Source organism: Taudactylus pleione, unplaced genomic scaffold (assembly GCF_031769625.1).
Source record: "Taudactylus pleione unplaced genomic scaffold, aTauple2 ptg000113l, whole genome shotgun sequence".
NCBI lineage: Eukaryota > Metazoa > Chordata > Amphibia > Anura > Myobatrachidae > Taudactylus > Taudactylus pleione.
The window spans coordinates 3407705-3431139 of record NW_028284515.1 but is presented as its reverse complement, the minus strand read 5'-3'; the positions used below and the strand labels follow the sequence as shown (position 1 = coordinate 3431139).

General features: G+C 43.1%; 1 protein-coding gene across 1 annotated transcript; it reads left to right on the top strand.

The window, feature by feature from the left end:
* Positions 1-13646: 13646 nt before the first annotated feature.
* On the top strand, positions 13647-21042 carry LOC148525052 (carbohydrate sulfotransferase 9-like). Its single transcript, XM_088471294.1, has 2 exons — positions 13647-13770; positions 20240-21042. Exons 1-2 carry the CDS (start codon positions 13647-13649, stop codon positions 21040-21042), a joined length of 927 nt encoding a protein of 308 aa, XP_088327420.1.
* The last annotated feature ends 2393 nt before the right edge of the window (positions 21043-23435 follow it).

Genomic DNA, 23435 nt, shown 5'->3' with positions numbered 1-23435 from the left:
ATCTTGCATACAGATGTTTTCCCATTCTCAAGATAGAACTCGGGCAATGTAATAGAGGGCCTGATTCAGACCCGGTCGCAAGCGCTGAGCGCTCGCAACCGGGTCGATGGTGGCCCACAGTGCATGCGCACGACGGAGCCGGCTCCGTCCTGTGCATGCGCGAGACCCGGCAAGCGACAGGCACTCAGTCGCTCCGGGTCTCGCAACAAAGGGGGTGAGCTGTCGATGTTGAGTGACAGCTCACCCCCTTTGGTGGGTGGGCCGGGGGTTGGCTGCTCAAATGGAGGCGTTCCCATGAGAACGCCTGTCGTTTGGGGGCGGCCCCACTGACATCACGAGTGATGTCAGTGGAGAGATTCCGGCTCTGTTAGAGCCGAAATCTCTCTGGGGCTTGCGGCCACGAGACCCTACCACAAGGGTCTTGTCGCAAGCCCGATGGTCGCGAAGGTCTTGACCATCGCGACCATCATCATGGCGCTTGCTGTAGCTGTGGGTGGTCACCCACAGCTATGCGAGTGGCCAGGAGGCCGTTCTAAAAACAAAAAAACCCGGCCCTGATTCAGAGCGAGCGCTCTGTCAGAGCGTCCGGGTCTGAATCAGGCCCAGAGTGCAAGTGATTCATACTGCCAGAGAAATCCCCAAAACAATATAGCGAGTTTATCCTGAGCAGGTCAGAGTAACACAGAAACATACACATATCCATGAGATACCAGCATGTTTCTGTGTGTACATATAAAAATGTTGTTGTTTTTTTAAATTACATGCACCCCCTCCCAAAAAAACATTTCCAGTAAAGCCTGTCCTAGTTCTAAAAGTACAGGGAGCAAAATGTGTAGGGGTCCCCTGTATTTTAAGTACCAGCACAGTACTTTTCTGATCCGGTCCTAGTTGTGGAAATAAAGGGAACAAAATGAGTAGGGGTCCCCTGTATGTTCCATAACCAGCACTGGACTCTTTCTAGCAGGGGGGTAATGCCACAGCCAGGGAAACCCTTTCACCGGGTCCCCCGGCCAAAGCATTATCCCTGACCGCTAGTCAGCCCAGGCTGGGGATCCCCGGGGAGGAGTGGACCCCTCCCCCCAAAGAGGGGACCCCCTATCCAGGGTACCCCAGGCCCGGGCTTATAGCTCGGGGCTATCCCTGGCCAGTGGGTGCCGGTTTGATAGTGTAAATGTAGTGTCAAAGATAGAAGTGTAAACATTGTTTTTTGCAATTGTACTACAGGTCCCAGCAAGCCTCCCCTGCATTATGGTCCTTGGAGCCCTGTGGCTCCAGTCCACACAGGAATAGAGCTGTGACGTAAAATAAAATGATTAAATAATTTTACTGTTTGGTGTGCTTTTTTCATGTGCATATATAAGGTAAGCCCTGTGGCTCCAGTCCATGCAGGAAAAGAGCAGCGCCATCAAAAAAATAAATAAAATAATTGTATTGTTTTTACTGTTTGGTGAGCTTTGTTCACATGCATATATAAGCCCTGTGGCTCCAGTCATGCAGGAATAGAGCTGTGATATACAAAAAAAAAAATTCAATAATTGTGTTGTTTGTACTGTTTGGTAAGCCACGCAGTGATCAGCAAATTGAAAAATGGATAATGTTCAGTTAAGAGAAGAGCAACCAAATACTGTTGCTGCAGCTGCTGCCACCAATCAATTTGATGACGCTAGCCCTTCAACGTCATCTTCTAAAGCCGATGTTCAAGGGCATAGAGTGTCTAAGTCATTGCATCTAAAATTAAAAAAAAAACAATATACAGTTCTAAAGAAAAAAACACATCTAATAAAGGGAAAGTGTGGTGCAGAAAAACATAAAATTGCCAACAAGTAATTCACCACATGCACTGGCAAGGAAAGACTGAGGCCCTGATTCAGAGCCGGACGCTCTGACAGAGCGCTCGCTCTGAATCAGGACCGTCCCTTCTTCATTTTGGAGCGGCCTCCTGGCCACTCGCATAGCTGTGGGTGACCACCCACAGCTATAGCGAGCGGCCAAAATGATGGTCACGATGGTCAAGACCATTGCGACCATCGGGCTTGCGACGAGACCCTGCGGTAGGGTCTCGCTGCCGCAAGCCCTGGAGTGCTTTCGGCTCTATCAGAGCCAAAAGCACTACCCCTGACATCACTAGTGATGTCAGTGGGGCCGGCCCCAGACAGGCGTTCCCCTAGGAACGCCTCCGTCTGGGCAGCCACGCCCCCGGCACGCCCACCAATGGGGGCGTGCTGTCAGTCACCATCGACAGCATGCCCCCTTTGGTGCGAGACCCATAGCGACGGCTTGCCCGTCGTTATTCGGGTCTCGCGCATGCGCACGACGGAGAAGCCTCCGCCGTGCGCATGCGCACTAGGGCAACATCGACCCGCTTGCGAGCGCTCAGTACTCGCGAGCGGGTCTGAATCAGGCCCTGAGGCTGTTATGAATCCCAATGACCTCTCCTAGTAAGCCCTCTAGAACAGGCTATTAAGGTCTTCTGACACTAACAACTGCCCATTGTTCCCTTAGAGAGAGTTGTTTCACCGGTACTTAGGCGTCCAGCTGGACTTACTGCTCGGAGTAGTAGCAGCTTACAGGAGTGTCAGTTTGAATCCAGTGATGAGGGAAAGAGTTGGAACAGGAAGAGTCAATGGTGCAGCTTAGAGACCTGATGGTGCGACTTGTGTACCGATGATACGGCATAAGACGATGGTTGAAAGCTGATAAATGCTGCGGCTTTGAGAGCTGATGTTGCAGCAAATGTGCAGATGGTGCGGCTTGTGTGCCGATGATATGGCTTGTGTGCTGATGGTGCAGCAATAGCCAATGGTAGAAAGCTGATTATAAGAGTTGCGGCTTTGAGAGCCGATGGTGCGGCAAGTGTGCCGATGGTGCGGCTTGTGTGCCAATGGTGTGGCTTGTGTGCCGATGGTGCGGCAATAGCCAATGGTAAAATGCTGATTACCAGTGCTTCGACTTTGAGAGCCGATGGTGCGGCAAATGTGCCAATGGTGCGGCTTGAATGCCGTTGGTGTGGCAATAGTGTGGGCAGCACAGATGGTGTAATGGTTAGCATTACTTCCTCACAGTACTGAGGTTGTGGTTTCGATTCCCACCACGGCCCTAACTGTGTGGAGTTTGTATTTTCTCCCTGTGCTTGCATGGGTTTCCTCTGGGTACTCCAGTTTCCTCCCACACTCCAAAAATATACTGGTAGGTTAATTGGCTCCCAACACAAATTAACCCTAGTGTGTAAGTGCGTGTACATGTGGTAGGGAATATGGATTGTAAGCTCCACTGGGGCAGGGACTGATTTGAATAGTCAAATATTCTCTGTAAAGCGCTGCGGAATATGTGTGCGCTATATAAGTAACTGGTAATAAATAAATAATAAATAAATAATAGTCAATGGTTCGAAAACTAATAGGAAGTTGGTAGTAGGTGCTGCGGCTTTGAGAGCCGATGGCAGCACGGTGGTATTGGTGTGGCTAGAGAGCAGTTGGAGAAGCTGGAGAGCCGGAGACAGCACGGAAGCTGCTACGGGGAAACCAGAATCTTCACCACGAGGTTGTACAGGACGCTGACCATGCAGCCGAGCCGAGGGAACCTATAGGAACACTATAGTTGGCGAGGCAGCAAAAGGCCAGTGTGTACAAATAGGAGGACCATCCAATCACGCTGTGCTAAGGATAGCATGTGATGTCCTGAGGCGTGCCGATCACCTAGCAACTGACGGTACCGGAACAACAACATCCAGGGAAGGCGAACTGCTCGTGGGAGACAAGTCGTGACCGCGACTTGTAACAGAGGCCTTGGCCTGTATTTATGATTGGTGGTTCTGCAAGTGTCAGTGAGGCATCTTCCTCTCTCTCTTGATGATGCAAGACCTTATCACTCAGAGTGTAGAAGAGGTGTAAAAAAAAATTAAAACTACTAAGGCAGTAGAACAAACTGTGCATTCAGAAACAGAAATGTCACAAATCCCTAAGGAGAGTCTAAGTGTGTCCATGAGTGCGATGTGCGAACCTGACCTTTCTGATACTGTTGTACTCGCAGAAAATCCGCCTTCCACCATTTCTGCTCAGTCTGCAAATATGGGGATGAGCAGCACAAATATAGCTGATGACATAGAAATTGAGGATGCCACTGAGGCTACTGGCACCTCTCTCATCCTGCGTCCTCTCTCCACAAGACGCTGGCAAGCAGAAGGTATCAGAACATCTGTGTGCTGTACTACTCACAACTACTATCTATCTTTTTATGCTCAAAATTGCTCATTAAGACTATTGTCTTTACCTGTTTCTTTGTATATATGAGATTTTGCTTATATTTTGCAGAGGAGATTTGGTATACACTGACCTGCTCTAGATATTATGATTAAGGGCAGTTACTTTTCTCCTTGAAGTTTACTATTGTTTATATATCGATACCTAAGGAACTAAGGGGTTATGAATTACATGATATGATTGCATGGAATTAAGCGGTTTCATAAACAATACATAATTGAAATACTTCTGAACACTATTAATGATTTGTTTTGAACCATATATGCTAAAAAAGTCTCTCCATTTCTACCAAGTGTCTACATAATTATATATAACGCTGAATGAAACTTTGCCGATAATCAACTAAGATATAGCAGACAATGTATATCTGTTTTAATTATTGCATATGAATTGTAAAACTTTTTCAGTAACTAAGGTCTAATTGACATTTGGGTGGACTCACAATGCTTTAGAGTCCTTATACCCTACAATTTTAAATGAAACGATAATAAAAGGTACGTTTTAAATGATACCATATGTTCACACATCTTTGTTAATTAACAAATCTAATCAATGAGTGCTCCAAAAAAAAGAAATTTCTTGTCTGTTTAGCCCTTGCTAAAATACTTTTGAGAAGTTCAACTAGATCCCAGCACCTACAATCTCTACCGCCAACACCTTCATCCTCAATATCCATAAATGATCGGAGGTAGTCCTGCATCCAATTTGTTAAGGCTAGGTGACTCCTTCCCTTTCCCTATCCAGGATTCCTCAGAAGAATCAGCGCTAGGCCTGCTGCTGCTGCTGCTGCTGCTGGGGATGGATCTTCATCCAAGAAGAGGACTTAGAAGATTACTATTTAAAAAAAAAACTGAATGTGAAAAAATCCTTTGCAAGGAGAAATAAGTATGACAGCTCTCACCCAGTCGCAAAATTGTACTTTTGAAAACAATTTTGTGAGCTGTGTGGTGGTCAAAATTGATTGGAAATTAATGTTATTGAGGATAATAATACTCTAGGAACAAACAAGGCTAAAATTATGTGATTTTAGCTTTTTTTGCCAAGTTTTGGAAAAAAATCCAAAATCAAACCAATCACGGCGGTTTGGCAAAACCAAAACCAGCTGACAAATTAGAACCAAAATCCAAACCAGCAAAAATGGTCCAACGCACATCTCTAGTACGAAGTACCATCTAAACATATATTTGTAGGTGTTTTTCTTTTATTCTCATCTAAATAGTGACTTACTGTAGCAGTGTTTTCCCTATTATCACCATTATTCCAGTTCCAGGACCGGTGGGTATTAAAAAGCGAGAAGTTTATGTGGCGTATTTGAAGGTACTGGTAAAAACACTCGGAGGGTAGGACAAATTTGTCTCATAGAGTGGGAAAATCGGGAGAGAGCTTGGCAAAATTATATATTATTTCCAGTCCAGTGTTGAAATGGTCTGGGATCAAGGCCCAGAGGAAAGACTTGTAGTGCAGTGACTTAGGGCTCTATTTACTACAATCCGCATTTTGAATGCAGATTGTAGTGTGATATTATCGACTGAATTCACATTGCGAATTCAGCCAATATCACAGGGATTTACTAAAAGTCCTTTGCAGGGACAGAGCTTGCGACAAAGCTCTGTCTCTGTGAATCTCCACCGCACACTTATCACAGTATTTTTGCAAAAAATACAGTGACAAGTGCTCGCGCATATGCCAACCGGCCGCTGCTAAGCCCCGCCCCCACCGCTAAGCCCCACCCCCGCAATCGCGACCCTTCACTTCATTGCACTTACCTTCTGTGATCGGGCTCCAGTGATGTCCTCCATGGCTCCAGTCAGCGGATCTCCCATCCTGCACTGGGACCCGGTTACCTGATGACCGGGTCCCAGTGCAGGATGGGAGACCAGCTGACCAAAGGGAGAAGATCACCAGAGCACCAATCTCCGGTCCCTGGACTCAGGTAAGTTATTTATTTTTTTTTACTATTTTTTTTTTTTTTGCAGTGTATCAGCGTATGGTCTGTTTAGACCACACAGCTGATCACTGGGGCCGGCTCCGGGCTCTGCTCTGCCTGTTAGAGCAGAGCAGGAGTCCAGTAATCGAGGGAGACCCTGGATAATGCCACCTCCAGGTGGCGTTATTATCACAGGGCTTCTCCCGGTATTTTTTTCACAATTTATTTTTAGTAACTACTAGGGGTGAGCGGGTTCGGATTTCTGAAATCTGAACCCCCCCGAGCCCCCCCGATCCGAGTCCGATCCGAGTCAGGCTCGACTTTTCCCGCCTGACTGGGGATCTGAAATCGAGGCAAAACGTCATCATCCCGCCTTCCGAGTCTCGCGGGTTTTGGATCCTATATAAGGTACCCGCGTCGGCGCCATTTTCTCACTCGGCTGTGGACAGTGAAGAGGGAGGGTGGGAGTTAGGGCTGGCTGGGCTGTGTAGTGTAGTGTAGTGTAGTGCTGCTGTTGTCCACTACTTCAAAGTCCATAGGGGCTGGCTGTGTTGTGCTGTGCTGCTGTTGTTAATAGGGGCTGTGTCCACTACTTCAAAGTCCATAGGGGCTGGCTGGACTGTGTTGTGCAGTCAGTTCTCCATAGGGGCTGTGTCCACTCCAAAGTCCTGTGCAGTGTCCCAGTCCTAAAGGGGTGCTGTAGTGTTGTCCAGGGGGTGCTCTGTCCATCAGGGGTGCTCCCCCCAAGTGCTAAAAAAATAATATATTTTCTGTGTTTGTGAATTGTGTGCGCAGTAGCCGCACGTGCATCAACAAAGTAGTGCCAAGCGTGCGCCTGTGTCATAAGTAAAGGGCCGGCTGGCTTGACCGTTAAAGGGTGCTGTAACCCCCGAAAGTACACTCCAGTCCAAACCAAAAAAAAAATTATTTTCTGTGTTTGTGAATTGTGTGCGCAGTAGCCGCACGTGCATCAACAAAGTAGTGCCAAGCGTGCGCCTGTGTCATAAGTAAAGGGCCGGCTGGCTTGACCGTTAAAGGGTGCTGTAACCCCCGAAAGTACACTCCAGTCCAAACCAAAAAAAAAATTATTTTCTGTGTTTGTGAATTGTGTGCGCAGTAGCCGCACGTGCATCAACAAAGTAGTGCCAAGCGTGCGCCTGTGTCATAAGTAAAGGGCCGGCTGGCTTGACCGTTAAAGGGTGCTGTAACCCCCAAAGTACACTCCAGTCCAAACCAAAAAAAAAAATATTTTCTGTGTTTGTGAATTGTGTGCGCAGTAGCCGCACGTGCATCAACAAAGTAGTGCCAAGCGTGCGCCTGTGTCTTAAGTAAAGGGCCGGCTGGCTTGACCGTTAAAGGGTGCTGTAACCCCCAAAGTACACTCCAGTCCAAACCAAAAAAAAAATTATTTTCTGTGTTTGTGAATTGTGTGCGCAGTAGCCGCACGTGCATCAACAAAGTAGTGCCAAGCGTGCACCTGTGTCATAAGTAAAGGGCCGGCTGGCTTGACCGTTAAAGGGTGCTGTAACCCCCAAAATACACTCCAGTCCAAACCAAAAAAATATATATTTTCTGTGTTTGTGAATTGTGTGCGCAGTAGCCGCACGTGCATCAACAAAGTAGTGCCAAGCGTGCGCCTGTGTCATAAGTAAAGGGCCGGCTGGCTTGACCGTTAAAGGGTGCTGTAACCCCCAAAGTACACTCCAGTCCAAACCAAAAAAATATATATTTTCTGTGTTTGTGAATTGTGTGCACTGTGGCTGCACGTGCATCAACAAAGGAGCAGCGCCAAGCGTGCGCCTGTGTCCCATAAGTAAAGAGCCGGCTGGCTCATTTCTTAAAGGGTGGTGTAACCCACAAAATGCACTACTCTCCAGCAAAAATAAAAAAATATTTTCTGTGTTTGTGTGCGCTTTAGCCGCACGTATATATCAATATAACATAAATGGAGGACCAAACTTTCTCCGATAAAAATAAAATAGGGAAAGATCAAGAACCACTTCCTCCTAGTGCTGTTGCTGCTGCTGGGAGTTGTTCATCATCCCAGAGAGGAAGTAGGAACATCACTACTTTTATTAAACAATTGACCCTCCAACAGTCCCTAGCGATGAGGATGAAGTACGACAGCAGTCATCCTGAAGCAAAACGTATAACTGAGGCCTTGACTGCTATGTTGGTGTTAGACGTGCGTCCGGTATCCGCCATTAGTGCAGTGGGATTTAGACAATTGATGGAGGTAGTGTGTCCCCGGTTCCAAATCCCGTCTAGATTCCACCTGCATCCTCAAAACAGCAGCGACAAGCGTGCGTCTGTCTGTTAAAGGGTGGTGACACCCTCAAAGTGTGCTACACAAACAATAAAAATATTCTTCTTTTTTTTTCTGTCTTTATGAATTGTGTGTGCTGTAGCTGCACTTGCATCCTCAAAGCAGCAGCGACAAGCGTGCGTCTGTCTGTTAAAGGGTGGTGACACCCTCAAAGTGTGCTACACAAACAATTAAAATATTCTTCTTTTTTCTGTCTTTGTGAATTGTGTGGGCTGTAGCCGCACTTGCATCCTCAAAGCAGCAGCGACAAGCGTGCGTCTGTCTGTTCAAGGGTGGTAACACCCTCAAAGTGTGCTACACAAACAATAAAAATATTCTTCTTTTTTCTGTCTTTGTGAATTGTGTGGGCTGTAGCCGCACTTGCATCCTCAAAGCAGCAGCGACAAGCGAGCGTCTGTCTGTTAAAGGGTGGTGTAACTCTCAAAGTGCTCCAAAAAATAAAAAACTATTTTTTTAATGTGTTTGTGACTTGTGTGCGATGTAGCCGCACTTGCATCCTCAAAGCAGCAGCGACACGCGTGCGTCTGTCTGTTAAAGGGTGGTGACACTCTCAAAGTGTGCTACACAAACAATAAAAATATTCTTCTTCTTTTTTCTGTCTTTGTGAATTGTGTGGGCTGTAGCTGCACTTGCATCCTCAAAGCAGCAGCGACAAGAGTGCGTCTGTCTGTTAAAGGGTGGTGACACCCTCAAAGTGTGCTACACAAACAATAAAAATATTCTTCTTTTTTCTGTCTTTGTGAATTGTGTGGGCTGTAGCAGCACTTGTATCCTCAAAGCAGCAGCGACAAGCGTGCGTCTGTCTGTTAAAGGGTGGTGTAACCCTCAAAGTGTGCTACACAAACAATAAAAATATTCTTCTTTTTTCTGTCTTTGTGAATTGTGTGGGCTGTAGCCGCACTTGCATCCTCAAAGCAGCAGCGACAAGCGTGCGTCTGTCTGTTAAAGGATTACATCGGTGACAGCATCCAAGTAGGCATGTAAGACAGTCCGTACCTGTACTGGCAGGAAAAAGAAGCAATTTGGAGGTCCCTGTACAAACTGGCTCTATTTTACCTGAGTTGCCCCCCCTCCAGTGTGTACTCCGCAAGAGTGTTTAGTGCAGCCGGGAACCTTGTCAGCGAAAGGCGTAGGAGGTTGCTTCCACAAAATGTGGAGATGATGTTCATAAAATGAATTATCAACTCTTCCAGGGAGACCAGCCTCCAGAACGTACAGAGGGACCTGTGGTTGTGGATTCCAGCGGGGACGAATTAATACTCTGTGAGGATGAGGATGTACACAACACTGAAGAGGGTGAGGAATCGGTGGATGAGGAGGATGAAGACGACATCTTGCCTCCGTAGAGCCAGTTTGTGCAGGGACAGATTAATTGCCAGCTTGTTTTGTGGGGGCCCAAACGAACCAATAATTTCAGCCACAGTTGTGTGGCAGACCCTGGCGCTGAAATGATTGGTTTGTTAAAGTGTGCATGTCCTGTTTATACAACATAAGGGTGGGTGGGAGGGCCCAAGGACAATTCCATCTTGCACCTCTTTTTTTCTTTGCATTATGTACAGTTTGGGGCCTAGTTTTTCAAACTGCCATCCTGTCTGCCACTGCAGTGTCACTCCTAGATGGGCCACGTGTTTGTGCCACCCACTCGTGTCGCTTAGCATAGTCATCCAGCTACCTCGGTGCAACCTTTTGGACATAAAACACTATTGTGAGGTGTGAGGTGTTCAGAATAGACTGGAAATGAGTGGAAATTAAGGTTATTGAGGTTAATAATAGCATAGGAGCAGAAAAACCTACAAATTCTGTGATTTTAGCTGTTTTTATGCTTTTTTTAAAAAAAAATACAGATCCAAAACACAAAACCCAGAACCCAAAACACGGAAGGGTGGTTTTGGCAAAACCAATCCAGATCCAAAACACGAAGAAAGATCCAGATCCAAAACCAAAACACAAAACACGAAAAGTGGCCGGTGCACACCCCTAGTAACTACCAGGCAGATCGCATTTCCCATTACAATTATGGGAATGCTATCTGATTACTAAAAATAAGTGATAATTAGGGGTTGGAGTAGAATTTTTTTGAATTCTACTCCAATTGCCCTTTAGTAACTTTAGGTGAAACTAAAATAATGTGAAAAGGGTGTGAAAACACCCTTTTTCACTTTATTTTAGTAAAAATAATGATAATAAATAGAGCCCATAGAGAGAAATGAACTTCCAGCTAGAACTGGAACACAGGAAAGTGGTGCATAAACAAACTGAAAATCCACCAATATAGGATAGGAGAGTCTCACCCCTGGGAGAAGATCTGAAAAAGGAGCCTGGGACAATTACAATTATTGAACATCTTTCTTACTAAAAGCCACTAGGACATCTATCAAAGTTCACTATTAGGTGGCATAGTCACACATCAATTTGACACACATTGAAGGGGGTTTTGGTCATGCCATATTGGTGCTTGGCTGCACCACCTCTGCCGCCCAGGCCCCTGCTATGAACCCTCTTTCAATGATGCAGTACTAAAGAGCAAAACATTTGGTAAGAAGCAAGAACTTATTAATAAATAATTCTGATATAGAGTCAACTTTCATTTTCTGAATCGGGTAACCAGAATCCGCCATTACTTAAATGATTTTCTACTTATGGCTCCAAAAGGATCACTAGTTTGTGGTGATACTTTGCCATGCTTTCAAATTATAGCCAAAATATTTACTAGTGCCCAACAACCATGCTAACATACTTAGGGAAAGAAGTTCAAGCATTGCAGCTGCTATTTTGCTTGCCAGAGCAGAATCTGGGAGCTCTAAAAGGCCCCATCCATTCCATGATGGCAGTTAAGAAGGACTTACAGGTGGATAATTCCTGCAACAGGTGGAGTGGGCTGTATTTTCTTTAGGAATATAATTGTTATACATTTTTGACCAAAGGAAAGCTTTGTCACAAAAAAAGATAACACTATTCAGCTATGCTGCAGGTAGGTTAAGGTTTGGGCATTTTTTTCTGCAAAAATGTTGTTTCGAGAGATGGTTTGTGGTGCAAGTGGGTTTAACTCCCAATATAATGATGCTGGAGCTCTTTAGTGGATATAGGGGGTGATTCAGGCTCCGACGGTATTGCTATCGCAGCTGCTAACATGGTAGCAGCTGCGTTAGCACTATTATGGTAATGCAGCAGGAGGCATCACGCCTCCTACATGCATTACTGTTCCGAGCTGTGTCCATGGATGCAGCATCGGAACATCTACGTGATCCTCAAGCCAATGATCGCAGTTGCTCAGAGCAACTTTTTTTGCCAAAAATGTGTCTTAGTCGCAATGTGATGCAACTAGGATGCACCAAGAGACTGTGCTGATTAATGTGATATGTGACAACGTGTATATCCGCGTGCGACCGAGTCTCTGCATCTATATACAAAGTGCTACAATGTAGTGGCCGAGGCTTTTTTCCAGGACAAATTCCATTGTGCTTCGTAAACATATTCCATCACACCGAGATATAAATGATATCTTGATGATCCCAATGATATTCATTTAAATGTAATAATTATAAAGAATAAGAGAAGAAGGGAAAGGTCAATGTGGTAAGCATTATAGACTGTAAGCTCCACTGTGGTAGAGACCGATATGTTTGATTACGCATTATCTGTAAAGAGCTTCATAATATATGTGTGCTATGAAAATAACTGTAAATAAATTACTGAGTAGTGATAGTACTAAAACTATGGCTATTCCCACCTCTATGTCTGACACTACTCCTGACACATATATAGATGCCATTTTTATGTTTGGGTACCATATTAAAGTGTGAATTAGCCTCATTGTGGCAGTTGATTAATTCATGACAAAGAAAGATAAAAATTAAATAAAAATAGAAGCAATAGTAATAATAATAATAAATTATAATAATAAATACAAATACAAACGAGTAATACAAACAAATACAAAAATAGAATAGAAAGAATGATAATGGGCATGAAAAAACATGTTTAGTTTTTGGCGGAATTGCTGGAACTGTCTGTGAAGGGTTCTTGTCCAACAGTATAAGTTATTAAACCCCGGTTATATATTTGTTGACAGGATGAATTGTCAGATATCCGGTTTGGTTGGATATGGTGTTCAGAACACTTGACAACTGATTAATGGCATGGTGGCTGTGGTAGTTTGGTGGCACTTGGGTGCCTGGTATGCTCCTGCCCTTAAGAGTTTGGTGACAATACTAAATAAACGTTGTCAGAAAAACACAGGCCTGTCCGTTTAAACGCCGTTACATGGGCGTGCATAAATTAGCTACTGTGATTGCATACACAGCTCTGCGTGTCAGGAGAGCTCTCAAGGCTGCGGCAGGTCAGACCTGCTGTAAGGGTAAGATGGCCACCGATGTGCGTTGATTTTACCGATATTTACACAGGTATGCATCATCGCACGCAGGTGAGAAGGCAGCAGTGAGTGTCATCTGTGCAAACATTAGCATACTATCGCTGCTGCGTTGCGTATGAAATCGCAGCTTCGATCGCATTAGCTTCTGTCTTTGAATCAGGCCCTTTGTCCATTATTATGGATGCTATGATAATGAGTATACTGTATGTGGGACAAAGGGACAATATGTATATTATATTATATTATATATATTATATACAATAATTATAACATATTATATTATAGTCAGGGCCGTAGCTAGGGTAGTGCTGCCAGTGCCATCGCACAGGGCACCACAAGTCAGGGGGCGCTGTTTGGGCCTGTCAAATTTCTGTTCATTATCATTCTTGCTTGCAGGTTCCTCTTATTTCATCTCCAGCATCTCCTGGCCTCTCCTATCTCTTCCCTGGCCCTTCCCCATGAGGCCATGGCCCTTTTTTGGGTGCATCATGTCCCTTTGAAAAATGAGGGGGGTGCCAATGCTCTTTCTAGCACAGGGCACCAAAAAGTCTAGTTATGGCTCTGATTATAGTATATGTTGGACAAAGGACAAAAGACAAATAGCTACCCTGGCTAAGGGCAACTAATTTCCATTTAGAATAACTTCAACAACAGGTAAAGATAGGTGATCTATTTTAACCTAAACTGAATATTTATTTCAGTTATATTAAGTATGAAATTAACTGTTTTTTTTTGTTTTGTTATTTCAGTGGTCCTGACAAGATGCTGAGAAAGCGAACTCATATATTTTGCTTCGTTACATTATTTTCATGTTTGGTTTTGGGAATTCTCATCACAATCACCATAAAGTTTCCCCACTTGCTAGATCCTGGTGCTAAAGTAAAACGTACGTATGCTACACAAGAAAAGTTTGTTGCTACAAAAGTATTACAGGTTGAGTCTCCCATATCCAAATATTCCGAAATACGGATTTTTTTGGCATGACTGAGATAATGAAACCTTTGATTTTTGATGGTTCAGTGTACCCAAACTTTGTCTAAGGCACAAATTATTAAAACTATTGTATAAAATGACCTTCAGGCTGTGTGTATAAGGTGTATATCAAACAGAAGTGAATGTCATGTATGTACACAAACTTTGTTTGAGCCACAAAATTATTGAAAATATAGTATAAAATGACCTGCAGGCTGTGCGTATAAGGTGTACTGTATATAACACATAAATGCATTCTGTGTGTATACTTGAGTCCTATTTCCAAGATATTTCATTATGGTATGCACATATTCCAAAATACTCCATTATCCAAAATACCCCTGGTCCCAAGCATTTTGGATATGGGAGACTCAACCTGTACTAAATCTGTCTAGCATGCAATCTGACCATTGCCACTGCTTAATGATATAAAGATAAATAGCTACTAAAAAGGAGGATCACCTGTTTATCTTTATAGAACTGTGCGCACAATGCCCATTGCTGCTGTGATCCCAAAGGCAGCAGACTTGCGAAAATATGCTAATAACTCAGCCACTGTCTTGTGCACAGAGGGCCTGATTCAGCAAGGAACGCAGTTACTAATACGGCCGATTGTTGCGTCCTGCACGGGACTGCGATCGCAGTGGATATGTAGACCCATCGCAGAGTGATTGACACGAAGTGCCATTTGAGGTGGTGGCAGGGGGGTGGTCGGAGAAACGCAAGCATGCCAGTGAGTTGGCACGCCATTGCAGGGGTGTGCACAAGTTAGCCACTGTGATGCCATACGCAGTCTGAGGTCTCATAGCGTGCATGGAAGTTAGCAATTTCTGAGTAGGGTCGGGGCTTGTGCAAGTGTGCCTATGGGTCCGATGTTACAGATTATTTCACTATATTTCCAGAGTATATGGATGTGAGTAAGGGTAAGTGGGCGTCCTTATGTTAGGCTGCGATCACAATGCAAATGCAAACATTTACATATCACTGCTGGTATTAGCAACTGCATTGCGTGCGTATAAGCAGAATAGCGATCCATAGGGAATCAGGCCCAGAGACTAAAAAATGAAAATAATAAGTGCGCTGTCAGAAATTGCTGTATATATTGCCAATCCATATATTCCAACACTTGGAAGGGGATTGAGATATGAAGTATCTGCACTTATACCATCATATTATTACCTGGAGCTTGATACTATGTTGTTTCTATATATGAAAATGTTTACGTTACTTATGTCCTGTGGCCACAGGTTTTATTTATAAAAATAGATTGTGCATACATGGTATATTGTTTCTAGGTGATGTCTTAAAGCCGGTTCATCAATTTTCATTATATGTAATTTATATTGCTTTACTGGATATTGTATCAAAATAAATTTTATGTTTTTTTAAATATATACAGTAATTTCTGACAGCGCACTTATTATTTTTAGTTCAGAGTTTAGTATTTTCAGCAGGGGACAGACCCTATTATCTAAGTGCAGCAGTAGTTTGCTGTTCATATATATATAAATATATATATAGAGAGAGAGAGAGAGAAGGCTGTATGGACCGGCACTCAGCTATACTGCTAGTACTGGTGCTCCTGTGCCCTCCGCGTAATAGTATAAAGAAAATAAACAAAACAGCGGCACTAGGAGTCTTGAACAAAGGTAAACTTTAATGTGGCACTAAGTGTCACATCTCCTTAACATCGACAGACTAATGCTCCATAAGTGAATAAATTGCGCAGCAGATAAACACATAGGTCCTGATTCAGAGCCGCTCACAAAAAGAGAGCACTCGCTCTGAATCAGGGTGGCCGCTTGTTTTTAAAAAACCGGCCTCCTGGCCGCTCGCTAAGCTGTGGGTGACGGCCAGGTGATGGTCACCATGGTCGGTGCCATTGCCCCACCATCAACCCACTTGCGAGCGCATAGCGTTCACGAGTGGGTCTGAATCAGGCCCATAGTCGATTCCAAAAGTCCCAATATATTTATGATGCCAGTGCCGCTGTCCTCTCATCAGTCTCAACCACAGGCCAGGTAGTTTCAAATATAAGAAAGAAAATAGAAGACAAGGCGCATCCATGTGAGTATAAAATAACTACTATTAAAAGCAGCTCACATACATCAAAGTAGAAAACGCCTGGCTCACACTCAACCCTCTGGTGCTTCTGGATCGCACCCAGGTGAAGGGTACACATGCCCTGCAAGGCAGCAGTCCTGTCCAGCTCACTGTATGATCGATGACTCGGGACCCGGCTCATGAGGTCACTATGTCCAACGTCAGCACCAAACCATGCCAATGCATTTTGTCAGCAAGGACTTCGGCAGGGGGTGTCCTTGCTGACGAAACGCGTTGGGAGTGGTTTGGTGCTGACGTTGGATGTAGTGATGTCACGAGCCTGGTCCCGAGTCATCGATCATACAGCGAGCCGGACGGGCCTGCTGCCTATCATAAAAAGAGCAGCCAAAAAAAGACGCAACTTTTTAAAGATTTAAATAACAAAAAAATTACATAACACCCTCCCTACCCCCAGAAAAAAGTGCTACAAGCACCAGCACACTTAGGGTAGCCTTAACTACCAGGTCTAGGCTACAACAAGATGAGCTAGTGACAGTATGGGGTTTATCCGATTAGCCGAAACGGTGAAAAACTGGGATTTATCACCGATCATCCCCATTTTTCACCAATGTTTTCTTTCTCCCTATCCTATTATTTTGAACGAAATAATAGGATATTTTGGCCGAAAACACATAGGATCCATGATAAGTTCACGGACCTATGTGTTTTCACCTTTGGGGCGGCGAAAAAACTGCACTTTTAATGGATTTTTTTCTTGGGACACATCAGGTCCTGAAAAAATACCCTTGATAAGTGCTGGTGTTGGGCTGCACCTCGGGGCTAATTGGATAGCCCCGGGAGTACCGCCAGTGCTTGAACAATGTTCAGGGCTAATTGGATACTGCCGTATAATGGGAAAACTCACAGTGTCATGATGTCAACCAGGCCTAGACTATTCAGCATGGGCTTCGCTTCCCTAAGGAAATTGAATCATATTTGCAGACATTGGAGATTTCCTCCCCGGGAAAAGCCTGGGGCGAAGAAGCAGGTGGGAAGTGTTGGGGGCGAGGCCGGATGGGTTGCATCATTAAGCCCCACCCCCTCATGGCAATTTGTCATGAACGGTGCATATTTAATTAAGGGGCGGGTCCAAAATTATGTGATTCTCATACAATCGCAACATTAGGTCGCGTCCCCTACTAGCGGACCCGCCGGTCCGCAAGAAAAATGCTCCTTATTCTGCGGGAGAAGTGCCTCCCCTTCCGGGTGTGCGGGGGGTTACCCGAAAAATCGGGAGCCTCCTGCGGCTTCCGGGAGGGTAGGCTTGTATGAATTGAGCTAGAAAAACAAGTGCACCACTTAGAAACCACTGTTCTAGAAAACAACAGCCCTGTGCTGAAGCTATACAGCCTTTCCTAACATCTCTGGCCAATAGGTGCTGGGGGATACTGTAGAGGTAGATTTCAGTATTTTTTGCTGTTGCTCTAATGATCCCAGTAAGCTGCTCTAAACTGCTTAGGTATGCTGGCTGGCACTTGTAAAAATACAAATTCCAGTATACCCAGGCTCTCTGAGCACGCTGATACTTGTAGAAATACAAACTCCAGCATGCATCCAAGACTCACTTGGACCTGTTATGCAGCATAACATTTTTTTTTTGACTGGTAAAATATACAGACATCATGATAAAGTTTTTTATTAACCCTCTCCCCATGCACCCTCCTTTAGCCATTAGTCACCTAAATCTGAGGGGTGTCTCCTTTCTTCCATGTTTTTAATCCATTTAGAAAAAATGAATGTAGTTAATTCAGGATATACCCAATTAAGGGTAACTGCCACTATTCCTTCCTTGCGACATTTCAACTAAATCCTAACTTTTCACTATTACCCTAATAATCACTGGCCAGGGATGTTGGGAAGAGTTCTTGTGATTCATCGTGGGGCTGTTTTTTCTGTTGCTCAAAGTTAATTCACACGTATGCTGAGTAGGGCTGGTTGGCATTATGATGGGTGACCCTACACTGTGGCTTTTCCTGTAATAGTGTCACCAGCCCAGACTGTCATAGCGTATAGTGGGTGCTCAATTCATTATTTATTATCACAACAAAACATGAAATACAATGAAGTGAAATTACAAAAAACAGTCATATAACACGTTAGTAGCACATAAAAACAACAGTTCACTACAAATTTAACTGCAGAAGAGACTCTCTGCGGGGATCCCAATTGTTAATATCCCCTGAATAACCTCTGCCAGCTCAGCCTAAAAGTGCTGGTTGTAGTGTCATCATTTCTTTTTATTTATTTGGGGGGGGGGGGGGGGGCACTTTTTTTAGTTGCCTACTTAAAACATATTTTTTGGGAAAGAAAGATGTCACCTATCATACTCAAGTTGGTCCACTTAAAACTTTAAACATTTACATGTAGAGCATCTACATGTTTTTTTTTGCTAATAGAACATATCACAAAATATGTGTAATAAATGCTTTTATTATGGCATGCGTTTAGGTCTATGTTTTTGTGTAAATGCAACCAACTCTAAGAGGGGTATTCAATATGAAACGTTAACTTCACTGTCGAAGTTAACGTTTCATATCGGAATTTTTTTCTGCGTTAAGTCTGGTGCGCGCTGCCGCTTATCCCCGTATTCAATATAAAATTAACGAAAACGGGAAACCCCGAAGTTGGATTTGCGTAAAGTTACGAATTTTTCCTTAAAATAATTGTAAGACCCCCCTAAAGTTGTAAAAACATGGGGGAACACTATGGGTACCCCCGTTTTAGCCTTTAATTGAAAGTCGGGGATTTAAATAGCCGCAGCAGGTGTTTTTTTCCCGACATTGAAGAAGTGATGGAGAAGAGCACTTAGGTTATTTTTTTCATTTTTTTTAAGTGGTCCCATCAAATTTGGGGTACATGAAAATGGGTACTAGCATATTTTGATGTCTCTAAAGTAAGTTTTTAAAAATTCTGCATTTGTGCACCTGCCGCTATAATTCTATTCTAGAAAACATCTGCCGCATACATGCAGAATAGCCCTGAACCTATTTCCCTATTGTTTAACAATTTTTCCCCATTTTTTTTTTTTGCACCCCAATTTTTAAGTACATTTTTTGGGGTGTCCCTATTTTGTTTTAAAACTTTTTTTGACACAGTTCTTTTTTAAATGTCATTCTCAGGGGTGCAGGCTATTTTTTTTAAGCCTGCACCCCTAAACCGCAATTCTGCACTTTTTTTCGACACCTATTCAATGGTGAAACTTATCACCGTTTTTTTTTTTTATCAAAGACTTGTCAAAACTGCAATAAGTCTTTGAAATTGAATAGGGTGTAAAAGTAAAACCTGCGATAATGACGTCATAATTGCGATATTAACGCAAAAACGATGTTATCGCACCCATATTGAATACCCCTATAAGAGGTAATTGTACTAAGGGTATGTAGTGAGGAAGCCGGTGGTCGAAATGCTGACCACTGGCTTCCCGACAGTGAAATCCCCGCATGGGACTAATGATAGGCGTCTATCATTAGCCCCACGCCGAAAACCCGACACACCGATGGTAAGTAAGCAGATAGCTGCGGGGGGGGAGGGTAAGGTTTAGGGTCTCCCGGGGGAACTTAGGGTTAGAGAGGGTTAGGCTAGGGGAAGGGGAGGTTAGGAGCAAGCACCCCCACCCGGGAGGGTTAGGTTTAGGGAGCAGGGAGGGGGGGTTAGGTTTAGGCACCCCTGGGGGGCTTAGGGTTATGCACTAGGGGAGGAGGTTAGGGTTAGGCACCCCAAAAGGAGAGTTATTGTTAGGGGGGGATGAGAGGGTTAGGCATAGCCTACTTACCTCCGCTGTTGGGATCTTCATCTGCTGGACTTCCGGTATCGGTATTTCATCCGCCGGGCTGACGTCCGTTGGTATATCATACCAATTCCTTACTAAGCGTTGGAGAGAGATAAAGTGGATGGAGATGATGTACCAGCATATCAGCTCCTAACTGTCATTATCTTTAAACACAGCCGTTAAAGTGACTGTTACATTATATCTCTACACTTTATCTCTCTCCTAACTCAGTACATCTCTACCTAAGGGGTCTATTTACTAAGCAGTGTTAGGAGACAGAGTGAAAAGTGATAAGGTGCCAGCCAATCATCTCCCACCTGTCATTTTTGAAACACAGCCTGTGACATGGCAGTTGGGAGCTGATTGGCTGGCACCTTATCTCATTTCACTCTGTCTCCTAACACTGCTTAGTAAATAGACCCCTTAATGAGGCTCCCAGAGCTTGTAAAATGAGCCACAATTGTATCAATTGTAAATTTATGTCACAGTTCTCATTTGTTTCTTTTTTCAGATGTCAATGAAATATTGAACACTCAAAGTAATCGTAAAATCATCCTAAAATCAGAATGTCTTCAAAGCAATCTCAGTAAACCATTGTATAATATCAGGGCCGCTGTTGCCAGACAGCTGTATGTGGAAGAAACCCATAAGTTAATATTTTGTGAGGTGCCAAAAGTAGGCTGTTCCAACTGGAAGAAGATTATGTTTCTTTTAAATATAAACCTCAATGTCAATGCAGAATATATTGACCATGAAGGTATCCATCAAAAGTCATTGTTTAAGAGACTGATTGACTATCCCCCTGCTCAGCAAAGCATGCTGCTTGCAACTTATACTAAAGTAATGTTTACTCGGGATCCGCTTCAGCGACTCGTTTCAGCCTATAGAGATAAATTTCTTCATTATGACGTATATTACTATAGCACTCAAATTGCACAACTCATCAGGTCGCAGTACCGAAGAAAAAAAAATTCAACAGAACCTGTATCTTTCCAAGAGTTTGTTAATTTTATCGTTGATCAGAACGCAGAAAGCCTTGATATACATTGGAGACCTATGCACTATCTTTGTGATCCATGCAATGTCAATTACACCATAATAGGCAAGTTTGATACGCTGAAAATGGATTCTGACTATGTTCTGAAAGTTATTGGTGCACCGCCGTACCTCAAGTACCCAGAAAACAAAAAGTACAATGAATCAAGAACAGATACTAAGATAAGTGCTGAATATTTTGCCCAGCTGCCTGTCAGCTTACTACAGAAGTTGCTGAAGCTGTACAAGCTGGATTACACTCTTTTTGGATACACATAAATACTGTAGCTGGTTGCTAAGTGGAAAAAATTATAAAAAGGTGTCAATGTTATTTTAAGAATCCATATTTCAAATTTAGGATTAGCATGCTATAGTCATTATACCTACTTGTGGATTGTTTCACCCACAGATCCATAATGGTTTAACCAAGGCATATAATCTCCCCTACTATCCGTTTGAACCATGATGATTATGCGATGATGAAGAAGAATGAAAAATTCTGGAACATAGTTAATCTAAGAAACTCTCTCTGCCTCTCCCGAAATATAAAATTGTTCATTTGTATGTATATTCACGATAAGCTCGAGAACTACTGATTTTGATCGGGTTTTCACTGAATTGTTCCTTGAGTTCCTCCAAGTACAGTGGCAAACGCAGGATTTCTAGAGGGGGGTTTCCAAATGCTTGATTTTAGAGTGAGTGTGGCCAGTCCATGAAGAGGGCATAATTAGCACTTATCCAGCTTTTATATGCGTCATACAAAGTGTATTGTGTGTCATAATTCCAGCATATAAGGACAAGTGATCACAGTAAGCCATCAGATGCGACAGTAGGGCCATCCTGCCAGAGCTGAATGTTTTTATGTCATATGTGGGCACCATTCCAGGGCATGGGAGCAAGTCCAAGAGTCTGGGGGAGCAGCAGTATAACCTAACACTGCCCTGGACATATATGTACATATTGGGCTCTATAGCAGCACATCCCTAACAGTGCATGTTTTCCAGATCTCCTAGTTGGTACACAGGTGTATTTATTACTGACACATGTTAAAAGATCCGCAGGTGATTCTAATTATTTCATTTGTGATACTGTGAAGAACATGCAGCACTAGTAAAATTCTATTACATTACTATTTCTATTGTGGTCATGGTGTGTCCTGGGGAGGGGGGTTTCCAGGCAGACGGAAACCCCTCCTGCGTTTGCCTATGAAGTAACATACTGTAGGCTATGAATCATCTCACCAACATGTTAATTGGCTTCACACGCACACCACACATATACATACACACACCACTAATATGCAGCTTCCAGTTCGTTTTGGTGGAGATTTCACAATTCCTAGGAGAACATCTTCACTTGGTTGTGACAGTGCTTCAAGGAAAATGGCCCAACCGACTTCCATGATGATCGACTTCCACCCGAGCGGAGCTGGGTACTGATTTTTACAGTTTTCTAACTAATATAAGGTTACATTTAAAACTCCATACATTTAGAAAGGTGTATAAATCAGGAGATGACAATTAAATTATACAAAAACCACTGAAAATTTTTTATTATCTGTTTAATAAACACCTATCAGTACATAGAGGAAATGATATCACTACAGGTGAGGTATATAAACTCTTCAGGGAAGGGCTCTATCTCCTACTTTGAATCCATAAGGAAAGCAGGTAAATGTGCTGCTCTACTTACCTGGGTATGTAAAAGGCTATTCAGATCTAACTCTTACTAATACCTATGATATATCTTTCTATGTAAATAATATACCTGATGAATACTGATTAAATATATTTTTCTCTGTTATTATACCTGATTAATACCTTACTATTTATTTTTCTGTGCTAACATACCCAACTGCATAATTACAGTAATGTTATTGCTACTTTATTATGGTTTGATATAATACACGCTAGCCTAATTTAATGCTTTGTCATAAATGTATTATAATAAGCGTCCTCTCAAACACATTAGAGGTGATATTGGGTGATAATGCCCTATGTCCATCCTGACATATATTAAATGATCCATGGCAAGAATATCCTCTCCATTTTTCTGGATAATATAAGTAATACATTGCGTAAATAATTTTGGTAAGGGGTATAAGTTACCCTTACTTTACATATAAACTAAATAATACCAATACCAAATTATGCACAACAATGATTCCCCAATGTTCTAATAGGTGGGATTCAACTACCCAGTACTGATAACATACAGTACATATAGAATTTTGACAATTTTTTTGAATATCGGAGGTATGTAGATACATTTCTTCATTTTGAGATCCAATGGCGTTGTTCTATTATATGTATTAGGCCACCGGGTTAATTAATGGAAACTAAGAAGTATTGCACACGTTATTCAGGTGCGAAATCTGCTAACTTATGCTGAGAACCAAGTGTTTCCTAAGAATCGTTCCAGTATATTTGAGATCAATTGGAATTTACAATAGGTATTCCTTTATGTGAAGGCACAGAGGTATGAAAACTAAAATTAGGTATTGTTAAACCCCTCCTTGGCCATAATATTGCTATCCTTAGCCTAACAATTGCATAGTTATTACTATTCATAACTTGACAATTTCTTTAGCTCATTCTAAAATGTTGTGAATCTCAGTTCCTATTAATATGAATATAAATAATTATATGTATTGTATGTTGTTAAAGAACTGT